Source organism: Hippocampus comes, unplaced genomic scaffold, assembly GCF_001891065.2.
Source record: "Hippocampus comes isolate QL1 unplaced genomic scaffold, H_comes_QL1_v1.1 scaffold87, whole genome shotgun sequence".
Lineage (NCBI taxonomy): Eukaryota > Metazoa > Chordata > Actinopteri > Syngnathiformes > Syngnathidae > Hippocampus > Hippocampus comes.
The window spans coordinates 634,036-647,992 of NW_017805739.1; the positions used below are offsets into that span (position 1 = coordinate 634,036).

General features: G+C 40.1%; 3 protein-coding genes across 4 annotated transcripts; 1 reads left to right on the plus strand and 2 right to left on the minus strand.

Annotated features, from left to right (window-relative positions):
* Positions 1-1,256: 1,256 nt before the first annotated feature.
* Positions 1,257-6,478, plus strand: anxa14 (annexin A14). 2 transcript variants are annotated; one of them, XM_019883254.1, is made up of 13 exons: positions 1,259-1,498; positions 1,604-1,646; positions 1,875-1,971; positions 2,081-2,169; positions 2,979-3,092; positions 3,194-3,284; positions 3,378-3,457; positions 3,684-3,722; positions 3,931-4,021; positions 4,100-4,195; positions 4,950-5,005; positions 5,652-5,759; positions 6,094-6,478. In XM_019883254.1, exons 2-13 carry the CDS (start codon positions 1,620-1,622, stop codon positions 6,151-6,153), a joined length of 948 nt encoding a protein of 315 aa, XP_019738813.1. In that variant the 5' UTR covers positions 1,259-1,498; positions 1,604-1,619; the 3' UTR covers positions 6,154-6,478. The 2 variants fall into 2 exon arrangements, with proteins under 2 accessions (XP_019738814.1, XP_019738813.1); XM_019883255.1 differs by lacking the exon at positions 4,100-4,195 and having other exon boundaries at positions 1,257-1,498.
* Positions 6,364-8,373, minus strand: LOC109523840 (integumentary mucin C.1-like). Its single transcript, XM_019883256.1, has 2 exons — positions 7,821-8,373; positions 6,364-7,152 (listed from the first exon to the last, which is right to left on the minus strand). Exons 1-2 carry the CDS (start codon positions 7,872-7,874, stop codon positions 6,706-6,708), a joined length of 501 nt encoding a protein of 166 aa, XP_019738815.1. The 5' UTR covers positions 7,875-8,373; the 3' UTR covers positions 6,364-6,705.
* A 3,117-nt stretch (positions 8,374-11,490) lies between these two features.
* On the minus strand, positions 11,491-13,744 carry LOC109523816 (putative protein TPRXL). Its single transcript, XM_019883218.1, has 2 exons — positions 13,303-13,744; positions 11,491-11,978 (listed from the first exon to the last, which is right to left on the minus strand). The coding sequence occupies exons 1-2, from the start codon at positions 13,366-13,368 to the stop codon at positions 11,619-11,621; spliced, it is 426 nt and encodes a 141-aa protein (XP_019738777.1). The 5' UTR covers positions 13,369-13,744; the 3' UTR covers positions 11,491-11,618.
* Between the last annotated feature and the right edge of the window lie 213 nt (positions 13,745-13,957).

Genomic DNA, 13,957 nt, shown 5'->3' on the forward strand with positions numbered 1-13,957 from the left:
CTCCACTCAACTAATGCTTAAAATGGACAGCTGAGAGATAAAGCCAAAGAATGGACGGTATGCAAAATACTTAAAAGCTATTTTTATATTGTGTCAAAATGTTTTATGGTGTTCCTCATCTCGATGCAGCGTATTGTATACGAGTTTGTGGGATATGTATGTCTGTTGCTATTTTTTTTTGTGTGTGTGAAACTGCTACAGAGAAATATGTACCAAGATATCAATATATATAGAGAGAGAAAGAGATTAACTATACCTGCAAAAATTGCATGTTCTTTGATACTAAAGTCATAATATATAAAGGAGGGTGCGTTTTTAAAATGCTAATAAAATTTAAACGCTGTCAAAGCGAAGAAAAGAAAAGTTGTGGTCATTGGGTTCCAAAACACATTTTAAAAAAAAACATATATATAAAAAAAATATATATACACACACACCACTGGAATATGTACACACCGGTATATGATTACTTTTGGGTTGTTTTGTACTGCTAGCTGTTTATAAATACAATTGAGTTGAGTAGCAAAGAAAATGTTACCATAAAACTCATTTTTCTGCTCTATTCAACATTGTGTGTCTCGTGCGGTTCTTTAAATATTGACTTCAGCTGACCTTCCCACCCCTGCACTTGATCCATTCATACATTTTTGTTCTCCATGTTGTATTTTTATGGCAAAACTCTTTCAGCGTTTACGGCCACATATCGGACAATAGAAATCAACTTCAAAATGTATTTCACGCACAATTTCTCAGGTTGAAGATGAGAGCACTGAACTTGGGAAATATTCTGGCCAAAGTCAGCTTTGTTTGTCATAAACACAAAGGTGTCAGGTGTCTTTTCTACCTGTGCAGGTGAACGGGGAGTCTGGCTAAAAAGCTACAAGAATGATGTGCTTCTATGGTTTCAGTTGCCTTTAAAAGGCTTTCAGGGGTGTAGGTTTATTTTTCAGGTTGTGCAGACAAAAACAATCCTGCAAGGAAAAAAAAAACAGTTTCAAGAGAATGTTTTACACTGAAAGCGCCGTGTTGTTTTTCACCTCAGACAAGTAAATTAATTTTTGGTGTGATTGTGTTCTAACCTAAATCAGTCTGTAAATCGCTTTTCTTAATAATAATTGAAAACAATGTGATGCGTCGTACAGGTAGGTCGCCGTAGAAATTGTATATTTCGTGTCAAGATGGTCGGCCAGTGAAAGCGCCGTGTTGTTTTTCACCTCAGACAAGTAAATTAATTTTTGGTGTGACCGTGTTCTAACCTAAATCAGTCTGTAAATAGCTTTTCTTAATAATAATTGAAAACAATGTGATGCGTCGTACAGGTAGGTCGCCGTAGAAATTGTATATTTCGTGTCAAGATGGTCGGCCAGAAGTGTGCAGGAGGTGGAGCACAGGCTGATTACTTCAGGTTGTAAAAAAAAGGAAAAGAAAGGAAAAGAAAAAAACGTAGTCCACGTTTCCACAGCACTGCAGCAAACTGGGTTACAGCATTCTATCAGAGGTACGTCGTAAAATCCACCTGTTTTCTTCCTATGGTGGTCACCTTGATGTTACGTTTTTAATACTTAGGCCACGGCTAATTAGCCTCCCATTGCTTCTTTTCAAGCATTTGAAGCAACGCGATGGACCGGCAGTACTTTAAATCGCATGTAAGTACACATTTACCTTTCTTTTATCAGTTAGTGCCAACATGCTAGTTGTTTCTTCAGGTGGGATATGTTTAAACGCATTATAATTTCCCACACGTTAGCATGCTATTATTGAATTCGAAAATGTTGATTTAAAAAAAACAAAACATTTCGACTTGTTTGTCTTGCTTATTGTTTCTGGTTCGTTTTGAATATAATGCGAAATATATATATTTTTTTCTCATATAGACAATGTGTTGGGGCACCCTTGGAACTGTGCGGCCTTTCTCCGGTTTCCATCCGCAAAGAGATGTCATACAGATCCGCGAAGCTGTGCAGAAGAAAGGTTAATCCTTGATTGTACTGTGTGGCGTTGTATCAAATCCTTCGGGAGACTTGTGCATTCCATTCGGTTTGCCTAATAAAGTTCCAACCCTTACGTGTTATTGCCGCAGATGCAGCCACTCTTGTGAGAATCCTGACAAATCGCAACAGTGCTCAGAGGCAGGACATTGCCAAAATATATAAAGAGACAACACAGCAGGTAAAGAAAAGCAAAAGTGCAGTTTAAAATACTTCCAATGGTGCAGTAATACTCAAGTCGAACCAGAGATGGTGTTCATTCATTCGGAACTTCTGTTTGCTCAGCAAACACCATTTAAATGTCCGCTTGACACACCTTTGTTTAAACAGAGAGTTCTGTAGAAACAAGAATAATCTTTCAGAAGCATTCCGTTGTTCTATAGTAGCTTTTGAGTTACCACTAATTTTATATAATGGTAGGATATGGAAGAATGGCTTGCTTGGGCAGCTAATAAGAGATTGTCTTGGTTGTTTTCCTTTCCATTGGATGGGTGGACAGGTGGGCAAAACTAAACTGTGTACAAGCCATTGAAAAGTTAACTCTCATAACATGTCACCTTTTTTAAAGCCTTTGTAGTATCCAATGTGCTTGACAGGTTTTTATCTTAATATCCAAAAAGAGCCTTTTTCTGTCACAAACCGCTAAAATGACATGTGGTGTACTGCAAGGTTCAAATTTAAGTCCCATTATGTTTTTTTTTTTTTTTTTTATTACATCCTCCCAGCACAGTCTAAGATTCATTATTACAACCGGTCTCAGAGCCAAGATTATCCGCTCGTCAATTTCAGGAGTCGGATGGAATAGACCTTTTTTTTTTTTTTTTTTTTTAATTCAATAACTGACTTCTCGAAATCCAATGCATCTCTGATTGAAAATAACGACTCTGATCCTTGTCTCTCTCCAACTGGGCTACTCCTTCAGAATTTGTGTTTAGATTTACTCATCACTTGTCATACTTCTTGATTTAATGCTTAATTTCTTTGATACAGGAACTGATAGCTGGCATGAAAAGAGTTCTATCTGGAGATCTGGAGGCTCTCATGCTGGAACTGATGATGCCTCCTCTGCAGCACGAAGCTTATCGATTACACCAGGCCATGGCGGTGTGTGTGTGTGTTTTTTTGTTTTTTTTGGGCGGGGGTGGGGGCAGGGGTCGTCCCCCTTGCCAGTCTTTAGTCTCAGTAAATTGTGCACGTGTGTGCAGGGTTTAGGCACAGACGAGGAAACACTCCTGGAGATTCTGTGTACAAGATCAAGCGAGAAGCTTCGGGGCATCAGTGCTGCCTATCAAGAAAGTAAATTGCTTTGCTTGTGGATTGCAGCCATCAAATCAGCGACTTCATATTTTTCAGCTCAAAATTGTGCCGCCGGTTCAATTATTTTTCCAGTGTATAAAAAGGACCTGGAGAAGGAAGCCAAAGGAGAAACCAGTGGAGACTTTGCTGAGCTCATCGTAGCTCTAATGAATGTAATATGCCTCCTCGTGTCTTTTATTCGTCTTTATTGAACATAAACACAATTGCAAGCTAAGTTGATGTTTTGTTTTGTTTTTTAATTTATAAAAAGAGGAACAGGGTGCATTTGTGTAACAAGACTACCATGACAAATCTGAACTTTTAAAGACTTAGGTCGGCAAATGACTGTATTTACAATTAGTTGTGTTGTTTTGTATGTTCTCTCTCCTGCTCCTTTAGAAAGAAGATGTCTCTGGTTTTGTTCAAAAAGACATTGAGGTATTATTTATTTATTTATTTTTAATAAATGTTACCGCAACAGCTTTTTAATACTAATACAAATGACAACAAGCCATGCCAAAGACGCGATAATTAGGGCAAAGCTATTCCCGATTCCACTGAAAAGAAGTTAAGCTTTATGCGTTACACTGAATATTCCAACCTGTCTGTCTTCATCTGTCGAACCGAAATGATTTTGTGATTTCAGTCTCTCTCCGCATCGCTCGACGAGAAAAAAGCCCAGGCAGCTCCTTGGATCGATATTCTCACCTCTCGAGATTCAAACCATCTTAACAAAGGTGAGGTACAAAACGTCAGCGGTTGAGTTTTGTTTTGTGGTTGCTTTCCGAGTGCCTTAAATGTGCCTGATTTGACAGTGTTTATGGGAATGGAGCTGGAGAGTGGACAGATGGTGATTCCCGCTCTGGAGAAAAGATTCTCCGGGGATATTCATCTGGGTTTGAGTGTTTTAGGTACCGTATTTTCTGCACTATAAGGCCTTTCGTCTTATAAGGCGCACCTTCGGTGAGTGGGCTATTTTAAAGCTGTTTTCATATATAGGGCACACAGCATTATAAGACACATAGAATAGAAGCTACGATAGTGGCTGTGGTTCCGCCATGCATCCACTAGATGGTGCTACGCTAAAAATAATACAATACAATACAAAACAGCTTTAGTTATATGGAGCCTTCACAACCGCTGCAGCTGTAACAAACAGCATTACAAAACAATAAATGAAAGTCAAAAGTTATGAAGATAATTGATTCAACAAAAAGGCACACGGACCTCGTGGGCTCACATCCACAAGGGGTTAAATATCCTTAGAAGTCTTGCTTGGCTCCTTCTTCCTTCATTTCATCAGTGGTTAACTACGCCTTTGGTATTATGTTCATTTCGTAAATGGCTGCTCACCAGTAGTTGTCTTGTTTGAGTGTGTGTTGGCGAATGCACGTCAATTAGTGCCGGGCAGAACCATTTTAGGTTACAATTGGCTCCTGCTAATAATCACAACTAGATGGCATCGGAACAATCACAGGGAGACAACTAATGAGACTGTAACACCATATATAAGGCACATCGGATTATCGGGCGCACCGTCTGCTTTTGAGAACATGGAACCCTTTTAAGTGTGCCTTATAGTGCGGAAAATAGGGTACTTGTTGCTATAGACATGTGTTAGTGGTATATCATGTATATGAGCACTTGTTGTTTGTGTCGTAACAGTGGAGTGCATTCAAAACCCCGAGGTGTACCTTGCCAAGAGATTAACTGGCATGAAGGTAAGATGTTTTTATTTTATTTTATTTTTGTCAATAATTGTGTCTTCTGAAGAAGGAAGTGAGGTTTGAACGGGGTTTGCTAACTCAAGCGTGGGAACCTTCTTGAATGGCGCAGGACTGACACACTTTTTGGACAAATTGTGACCATTTCAAACAGTTCCCCGCTCTCACCAGCAAGTGTGTGCAATAGCGCGCCGAATCTCGCCAGTGAGTGTATGCCTCCTAGCAGATATCCGGTCGTCTCCTTTTCTCTCACGAGCGAGTGCCAACTGCTTGCTTGCACTTGTGGAATCAGGCCAGATCATGGAGGAGGGGAAAAAAAAAGACATAACCATAAACTAATTTAAACTCTTGTACGGTACACCAGATAGCCATCTATTTATACACAAAGACTTAAAATAAAATCGAATTTCCATCTGCCTCTTTTGTCTCAAGTACGAGACTTCCTCATTTGTCCATTTTTTACTTTCCAATTGTTTAGCGTCGAGTGTCCCTCGCCAACTATTTTTTTCTGCACTTCTTTCCCCAAGCCTTTAAAAGCGACCTCAGTCCAACTGATCAATTCGTGTCAAGGCAATTTGGGCGTTGCCTTCTGCTTTCACTTCCATAATTGTCAAAATATCATATTTTTTTTTTTTTTTTACAGGCAGCAGTCGTGCATGGCATCATGGTGTCCCACAGTGAGGAAGATCTACTTGGTATCAGAGTAGCCTTCCTGAAATTGACCGGCACTTCTCTCTACACAACCCTGCAGGTGAGTCGCCACCGCGTACAAAAACACGCTCGGGTAACAGTGAACACCGTATGGACAAACTGGCCAAGCCTCGGGCCGACTGTTGAATAATAATCTCGGAGCAGTTCGGCTGAAGAAAGCAGATCGGGTGAAACAAAGAGAGGAGGGGCCGGTTTTAAAAGGACCGGATGAGATGTAAGGGGGGCAAATTGACAAAAGTGAATATGAAACTCTAGTGCAAACTATTCATTGAAAATACCAAATTCCTTTTTTTATAGTATGAAGATGATATATATGTATTTTTAGAAATTAAGATCTTTTTTTTTTTCTAAGTGCTCCAATTTCTCCCCAACAGAAAAATTTCAAAGGATATCATTTAGAAGCTCTGTTGGCCATCTGTCGATCCGAAGATTAAACCGAAGCGATGCATGAATTCCGATTTCAGGTTGACACACATTTGGCGCAACTGACTTTGGTGTGTGATTCTGATTTGGTTTTAATCAGTAAATCTCCAGTATGGGTGATCTTATGAGTGCATGTAAATCCTTTCTTTGTAATTAAAAAAAAAAAGAATCAATATTTATTTCTCATAATACAAAAATACTTTTCACGAAGCCTATATGTAATTTCTGCATTACAAATCATTTTAATGTCATAATGTCATTTTTTTATCCTGGTGAAGTGCGTGTTTTTGTTAGAAGCTTTAGTCATCAAACGACAAAATGATACAAATACAAAAAATAAAATAAAACCGTGAAAAACTTTCCCCATCATACTCTGACTTTTTTTTTCCTTTTGACACTGAAAATATTGAGCGTGGCTGTCCGAGTGTAACACACAGTAAAAAAAAAAAAAAAAAAAAAAAAAATTTAATCAGCGATTATTTCATTTTTGTTTCCCGGGAAACGAGAAACCATGTGATTGGGTTCTAAGAGTCATTCAGGCATATTTGGGTTTTTTTTTCCGTTCATGTACAGACGACGATATGAGAGAGTGAGACCCCGAGCAGCAGCAGCAGCGGCGGCAGCGACTCAGCTCCTCCGCTTCCTCTGTTGCACTCGGTGGTTGTTTGGATGGCCGTGGCGGTTGCAGGCGTCGTCGTCGTGACTGTAGAAGGCGTCGTCGTCGTGACTGTAGAAGGTGGCGGCGCCGTCGTGGGGGTGGTGAAGGGATCTGGTGTGGTCTTTGCCCTGGAGGTCATCACCGCGCTTGAAGGAGAAACGTTTGGAGTGGCGGTAGATAAAGGAGGGAGCGGTTCTGGCGTGGCCATCATTGTGGTGAGACCATTGGAGGTGGGGACCATTTGGTTGGTGGTTGCAGGTGTGGCGGCGAAGGTTGAATAGCCCGTAGGCCATTGGGCATCGGTGGTGATTCCAGTTGGGGTCTGGGTTGTTGCTGTTGTTGTTCCTTGAGCCTGTTGAACAACGAAAGCACATCAGTTCAACAAAATAAATTTTACAGGTCCTGAGTTAGGTACTTTTGAATAGCTGAATCTAAACTATCTGGTACACAGAGAATGGTGTTATGAGGAAAAAAAGACCTTTTGTTACTGAATCTGGAACGTAACAGATGTTTTTTTGTTTTTTTTAAATAGAAGTTAGACTTTTATAAGCAATGTGGGACATAATGCAAAAAACACACTGAAGTTGGCTATCAGGTGACGTAAATTCCAATGAGAGTGATGTCTTTCTTCCATTGCGGTACAGGGTTCAGCTTTATTTTTCGTACTAACAGTGTTCATGGGCCATCCATCTTCATTTCTCCCCAAAATACAATTTCAAAAATTTGAGAGGAATAAAGAAAAAAAAAAATAGGCCAGCAGAAAAAAAATGTCACCCCATTTTATGTCTACTTTTTTTTTCTAGGTTTTCAAATGGCTCAATTTGACCTGCAACATAACAGGCGGAGTCAATATAGCCGCATTTTATTTTGACTTTGTAACTTCTCTCGTTACATTGTTTCATATTCCTATTACTCTCACGTTCTAGATTTTTATCTTTTTTTTTGGTACGAAAAAAAAAAACCTTCAGTAATTAGTAATCACACAAAATATATGACCAAAAAAAAAAAAAAAAGTCATACCTTTGCCGACGCCAGGAGTGCCACAATGCAAAGCCCCGCAAGCAAATTCATCATGATGATCGCCAAGTGGTTCAATGGAGATGATCCTAAAATGAACGCTTGACAGGAAGGTTCAATTTCTTCTTCTTCCGTACATCCGCTCGCTTTCTCTGACACTGACCGGGCGATGTCTCTTCTCTCTTTTATACAAAAGCGTCATCCACCTTTTTTGGGTGGGAAGGAGTCCATTTATGGCTCACTTTTATGCGCCGACCTTGGTTCCAGGAAGTTGTGTCGATCAAATATCGTTTGACATTTGTTCTATATTGAATAAAACACTCCATACAGTCTCTTTTTTTTTTTTAAACAAGCATTCATTGATTCCTCTGCATGTAGGGATTTCTTTCAAAATGTAAATAGATTTTTCTTCCCTCTATTTGCTGTGTTAAATTTAAATGTCCTGACCGTTTCCTCTTGCTGCATGTCACGTGTCAAGGCAATAGGGATACAGTCATGTTCAACAAAGGAAGTTGTGAGATTATTTAGAAAGAGAATTTAAAAAAAAAATAATTGACAGACTGGTTTTAATATCATGTCGCTGTACAATCTTAAGATTTGTATCAGTTTGTGATAGCCTCAAGCCCAGTTTTCATCAGGTTACAATTTTATTTATTTTTAATGTTTAAAAAAAAAAAAAAAAAAGCACTGTACCATGTTTGCTACTGCGTTGCCTTAAGTACCAAAAGAGTGAGCCCAGACAAACTCGAATCCATTTTTTAATGAAAAGAAAATCGTTATTGTGATAACATGGGAGTCAGTGGAAAGAACGCAAAAAGTGCCATTTCTCAAATTTGTTCCTTGTCATAAAAAATCACATTCTGTGCAATGTATGACAAAAGCGTTTCAGATGTGCACAACTTAGGGTCATTAAATCATTGCATTTGCAAAATAAGTAAATCACGTGTGCTCCCGATTGAGGATCGGGAGTTATTTGGGCCACGCTGACCAAACGAGACCAAAAAAAAAATCGATTGGAAAAAAGTAACGATCGTCAAATATATGTACAATATAGTCAAAGTCAACACGACTCTTTATGAATAGTCGCGAAAGACTAAATCAAGCTTGGCGGCCATTTTGTTTTGCTCAAAGTTACTTCAGCAGTTGGAACTGGGAATCAAACACTGGCTTTCTCGTTAGGTTCACTTTAATAAAAAAAAAAAAAAAAAAAAAAGTTTTTTTTTTAACATGGTTCCTCCTATTGTTAGCGGTGCCCCCCTGGGCACTGCACACCCCCCGGCAACACGTTGCTCTGCTGCTACCGTTTGTGTCTTTTCGCGAGAACGAACTATGAACTAGTGGGAGAAAAAAAAAACACTTGTTGGTTCTGTTTGGTCAAAAACCAGAAGTGGTGTCAATAATTATGTAAATATTACAAGATCAATATTTGGCGGTTCTCAAGTTGAAAGGGAAGTAGTTGCAGGTTTCAGGCTGTTGTGTTTAGGTTTGTGTGTTAAGCGATCTTCGAAACCGTGCTCATTTTATTCCTGTCAAGCTTATTCTTGTAATAACAGTTACAACTTTTTTTTTTTTTTTTTTGTTATTGAGTAGCCCAAATCTTTTTATTTTTAGTGTCACCTTTGTACTGATGGACTTTGCTTCTAAATAAAAATCTTTTTTTTTTTTCAACGTTTTTAGAATTATTCAATGTTCAATTCAATTCGAGTGTCCGTTGTTTATACTAAAGGCAAGTGACGGTGTTTGACAAGAGATCACGGCGTGATTCACGCGCACCGTTTTTATATACTTGGCTACATTTTCATGTTTGTTTTTTCACGGTTCTTTTCCTCTTCCCTGAAGGAATGATGTCACCGTTGCGTTTTACAACCTTGGGAATCGTATTTAAAATGGTCCTATCATCTTATCAGTTGACAGATGACACATGAAAGCATGTGAGCGGGAACCAATTGTCCTACTGTACTGCTTGAGCCATATCTAGCTTCAGATTTATTTTTATTTTTTATTTTATTTTATTTTTTAATGTGCTGACCTCGTTGTGATAAATATATGCAGCTCAGAGGCAAAACGCCCGAAACACATGCAATGCAATGAGCAGACCGGTGGAGGCGGAGAGGCGAGGTTGTCCGCTCGTTGCCGTGGAGACAACCTCGGTGGTCACGGGTTGGGTTGTTGCGGTCAAGCTACCAGAAATCAAGGTGATGGTGACGGTGGTGTCGTCGGCGGTGGCAATGGTGTTATTGGAAGGCGAGGTTGTAATGATGGTGTCATTCATGAAAGGGGTGACAGGTTGTAGAATAGTCTGTGTTGTTCCAAAAAAAAAAAATAGAAGTGTCAAAGTGGATAGAGAAAGCATTCGAAACAATGACATTCCCGGGAAATGTATGGAACTAGAGTAATAGATGAAGACGTGAACCCTTTCGGGGACAGCGGTTACTCCAGTGGACAGCATATCAGGTTACAGGTTATCATGAGTGCGTGAAAAGGTGAACTGTTATTTTTAAGTAGCAAGCCTTATTCGGTATGTTTTCCTCTGTCACCGTGATGTGCGGTACCTGCACAAAGAAACATTCCAGCAGAGCCAGTGAAAAGAAACTCGGGGCGAGATACTTGATATGGCAAGAGGATTTCCTCTTGAAGGGACGGTCCTCTTTTCTGATCGTTAAAGTCTTCTCTCAAAGTCGTCCTTTTTGCGGGGCGGCCATTTCTTTCTCATCTTATCAGAGGTCAACTGTCAAATTGAACCATAAAGGAAAATGTGGAGACCCCAGATTTCAGTTGTTATCTTTTCGGAAGTCTTTCAGATTGTGCCGCAGATGCCACACTTTCCTTACAGGAAAGCAGTTCTCGGTTTTCATCCGGGTCGTGGACCACAAATGCAAAATCTCATTCCCGCCCACCCTCAAAAGAAGCTTCCACAAGTATGCAAACAAAATCTTGTCGTTCAGTTCAATGAAGAGACAAAACGTGCGACTCTAATTCTGCATATACTGTAGTAAAAAAAAAAAAAGTCTACACACCCCGATTCAAATGCTCGATTTTTATGACATAAAAATGTGACCAGGATTGTGTTCTTAGAAATTCTCATCTATCTTTTATATCTGCCCTTTGCTTTGAAATGTCTTTTGCGCTTTATTATTAAATGTTGCAATTTGAATATTGTGAAGCACATTGAGTTACCTTGTGTATTTAATGTGCTGCATAAAAAAAGAGGCCTTGCCTTTTAGCTCCACAACTAAAGTGAAATAAAAAAATATTTTTGAGAGAAGTAAAAATAAACAACTGACATCCAGTGATAACGTTTCACATTGTCTAATAATCGGGGATTGGCTGTGTTAAACTAATTGGTCATTTTCCTCATCATTTAAAGTGCCACTGTGATTAATCCCAAATAAAGTTCAGCTGTTCTAATAAAGTTTTCCTGCTGTTCTTTACCTGTAGTTGAGGCACTTCCTTCGATATTTGTCTCAGCCTCTGGGCAGGCTCGCTGACCCGAGTTCTGAAAGGTCATTCTTCTTTTTGATCGACTTTTATTTAAAAGCACGAAATCAAACATGAGCCTAAAATAATGGAACGGCATTGACGAGCACAAAAACCTAACGAGCTAAACATGACAAAACAAAATCCAATCAAAATGTTCCGAGAACACGAGTTCAACTTGTTTAAACACAACCACTTATTTGTACATCGTGAATGACGGAAATTTTCTATGTTGTTGCTGTGATCAAACAAAGTCACCAAGGCACAAATATCGCGTTTTACAGTATTACGTTGTCATTACGTTTGTTAAGCGTGTCTCACAGTCTACGCGTTGCAGATTAGAAAAGAGATGACACACACCAGCATTGGACTACATACGCCAAACAAAGAAGTAGTCCCTGCTTTTAATGTTGTGTCTGAAGGTCTGATAGAGGAGATCCCACTGGGGGATGCTGCCGGAGTTGGGCTCGAGTCGGTTTCGGAGGATGCCGTGGGCCGCCTTGACGCGGTGGCGATGGCTGATACTGCGACGGTGGATAACGGTGAGGGTGAGGCTGCGCTTGATGTCGAGGAGCTGAGCGGCATCGGCGTGGTCGCTGTCGGCCGCGAGGAACTTGGGCCTTGGCTCTTCTGCGTCGGGCTTTTGTCGCTTGTACATGAGGTACACGCAGTCGCTGCTTGCCCCTGCAAAAGAATCATTTTCATCTCAATTTATTAATCTGTACAACCCGGGTCAATTTAATATTATTTTTGAAAAGGGCTAATATGGACCAATGTAATCGATCATACGATTAATCGGTTGAGCCCCGGTTCGTATTCATAAAAATTCAGAATCAACCAAACCATTGTTGAAAGCAACGCAGCTGCAAACTGATGGAAATTTTTTTTAAATGGGCGCTTGATGATACCCGCTGGCGATTGAGAGTTTCCTCCCTTTGTTCTATCCGTGTCACTTGACGTTCGACCATTTCCCGTTCGTGTGAAGCCGTCAGATAAAATGTGGCGGAATAATAGTGAGTTGCTGTTCCAGAGGCAAATCATTCACGCTCACATCATGCAAAAGGTTAAGCACCTGCTGTTCCAGCCGGTGACGTGAGGCATGAACACATTAACCATACTTTTGCATATTGCATGGCGGAGAAAAAAAAAAAAAAAAACGCACACAGACATGAACTCGATGTCATGTATTTCCTGATTTGCTATTTTATTTGTCTAGAATAAAATTACAGTACTTAAGTATGACTTGAAATACAGAGACCTGCAATGGGACTGAAAAAAAAAAAGAAAATTGGGACTAATTGCTCACATGACTGAATTTTACATTCTTCATTTGGTTGCAGTCCAAATAAACGCATGAATCTCAAAAGTATTTTTTTTCTTTAAATGTAAAAAAAAAATCTTATGATTTAAATCTATGCTGTCACATACTTCTATCCTGAATGACAGAGACTCTCCACGCTTTGCTTTCGAGCCACTGCTAATACATCTGCCATGTTGGAATGCCGTTTGTTGGCGATTACAATTTTGAATTGCAGCGTAGCTATTGTGGCCTACCGGTTGGTCACTCGTGAAAGCGACTTGTTCGGTTTTGTCACTCGGTGAGTGGCGGGCCTAAGAGGAGCTACTAAAAACTGCAATGTCATTCGTGAGATTTGATGCAATTACTACGTGCTCTTTGTCATCCCGAAATTATGCATGATTCTGAACCAATGTTCCGTGAAACATTGGTGTGAATGAGATCATCTTTCCTAGCCCAGGAAATTATTACATTTCACTTTATTGTTCCATAGGTTTTTTTTCTCAACAAAAAAAAAGTATATCTTTATCAGTCTAGCAAAGTGACAGGCAATACAATTCCATATTGTTGCATTAGACGGCAGAAAATTATGTACCATCTTGACCTGTTTGCCCACTTTGCGACAATTTTTTTGTTTGTCTAAATTATATTAGTGACCACACATAACAATCATGCGCGTGTTTTGATAAAAGGTCAGCCAAGTGCTCTTACCTCAGTGGAGCTTATGGCCGTGAAGATCAACCATATGGAGAGGGTAAACTTGACTGTTTTCTCCATTGTCGTCTCCTTCTCCCAAAAAGTCTGACCCCAGCTTTGTGCTGCTCTTTTTATACCGCTCTAAGTTACACCGATCGTGATAAGAGATATTCGTCAGGGGCTGGCGAGAAGAGAGAGATCCTGCACTTCATTCTCAACATGGAGAAAGAAGAAGATAATCATTTGTGGTCCCCCCGCCCCCCGTGTATAAAACAACAGCATACTTAAATTCAACGAATATATATTTGAGTTAGTGAGGCGACGCGAAGCCAAAACATGGGCACCGGGAAAGGGGAGCCGCGCCGCGGAGAGCCGCCGGCCTCACAACCAATGTCACGACGGTCTCCCCCCGTGACTTCGCTTCAAGCCAAGTGTTGCAGCTCCGAAAAAGGAGAGCTGTGGTTTTTAGAACGTAGAGTTTATTCATGTTTTTCACAATATCAGCTCATACAGGCACATCCTTCTCCGTCTCCGTGTTAGTGATGTGTCGGTCGCGAACAAGCCGGTACAAAGAGCCGGCTCTTTGAAGTGAACGATGAGAGCCGGCACCCTCCCCCGAGAGCCGGCTGTCATTTTCCTTCTCTCTCTCTCGCGCTCTCTCTCTCTCTCC

What these genes read in the sequence shown, in the direction of transcription:
- LOC109523840 (XM_019883256.1), bottom strand. Translation starts at nt 7,874, where the DNA reads ATGATGAATTTGCTTGCGGGGCTTTGCATTGTGGCACTCCTGGCGTCG. An exon ending in CACTCCTGGCGTCGGCAAAG is followed by an intron (nt 7,153 to 7,820) that starts GTATGACTTTTT and finishes GTTGTTCAACAG; the next exon opens with GCTCAAGGAACAACAACAGC.
- anxa14 (XM_019883254.1), top strand. Translation starts at nt 1,620, where the DNA reads ATGGACCGGCAGTACTTTAAATCGCAT. An exon ending in ATAAAGAGACAACACAGCAG is followed by an intron (nt 2,170 to 2,978) that starts GTAAAGAAAAGC and finishes TCTTTGATACAG; the next exon opens with GAACTGATAGCTGGCATGAA. An exon ending in TCATCGTAGCTCTAATGAAT is followed by an intron (nt 3,458 to 3,683) that starts GTAATATGCCTC and finishes CTGCTCCTTTAG; the next exon opens with AAAGAAGATGTCTCTGGTTT.
- LOC109523816 (XM_019883218.1), bottom strand. Translation starts at nt 13,368, where the DNA reads ATGGAGAAAACAGTCAAGTTTACCCTCTCCATATGGTTGATCTTCACG. An exon ending in CGGCCATAAGCTCCACTGAG is followed by an intron (nt 11,979 to 13,302) that starts GTAAGAGCACTT and finishes ATTCTTTTGCAG; the next exon opens with GGGCAAGCAGCGACTGCGTG.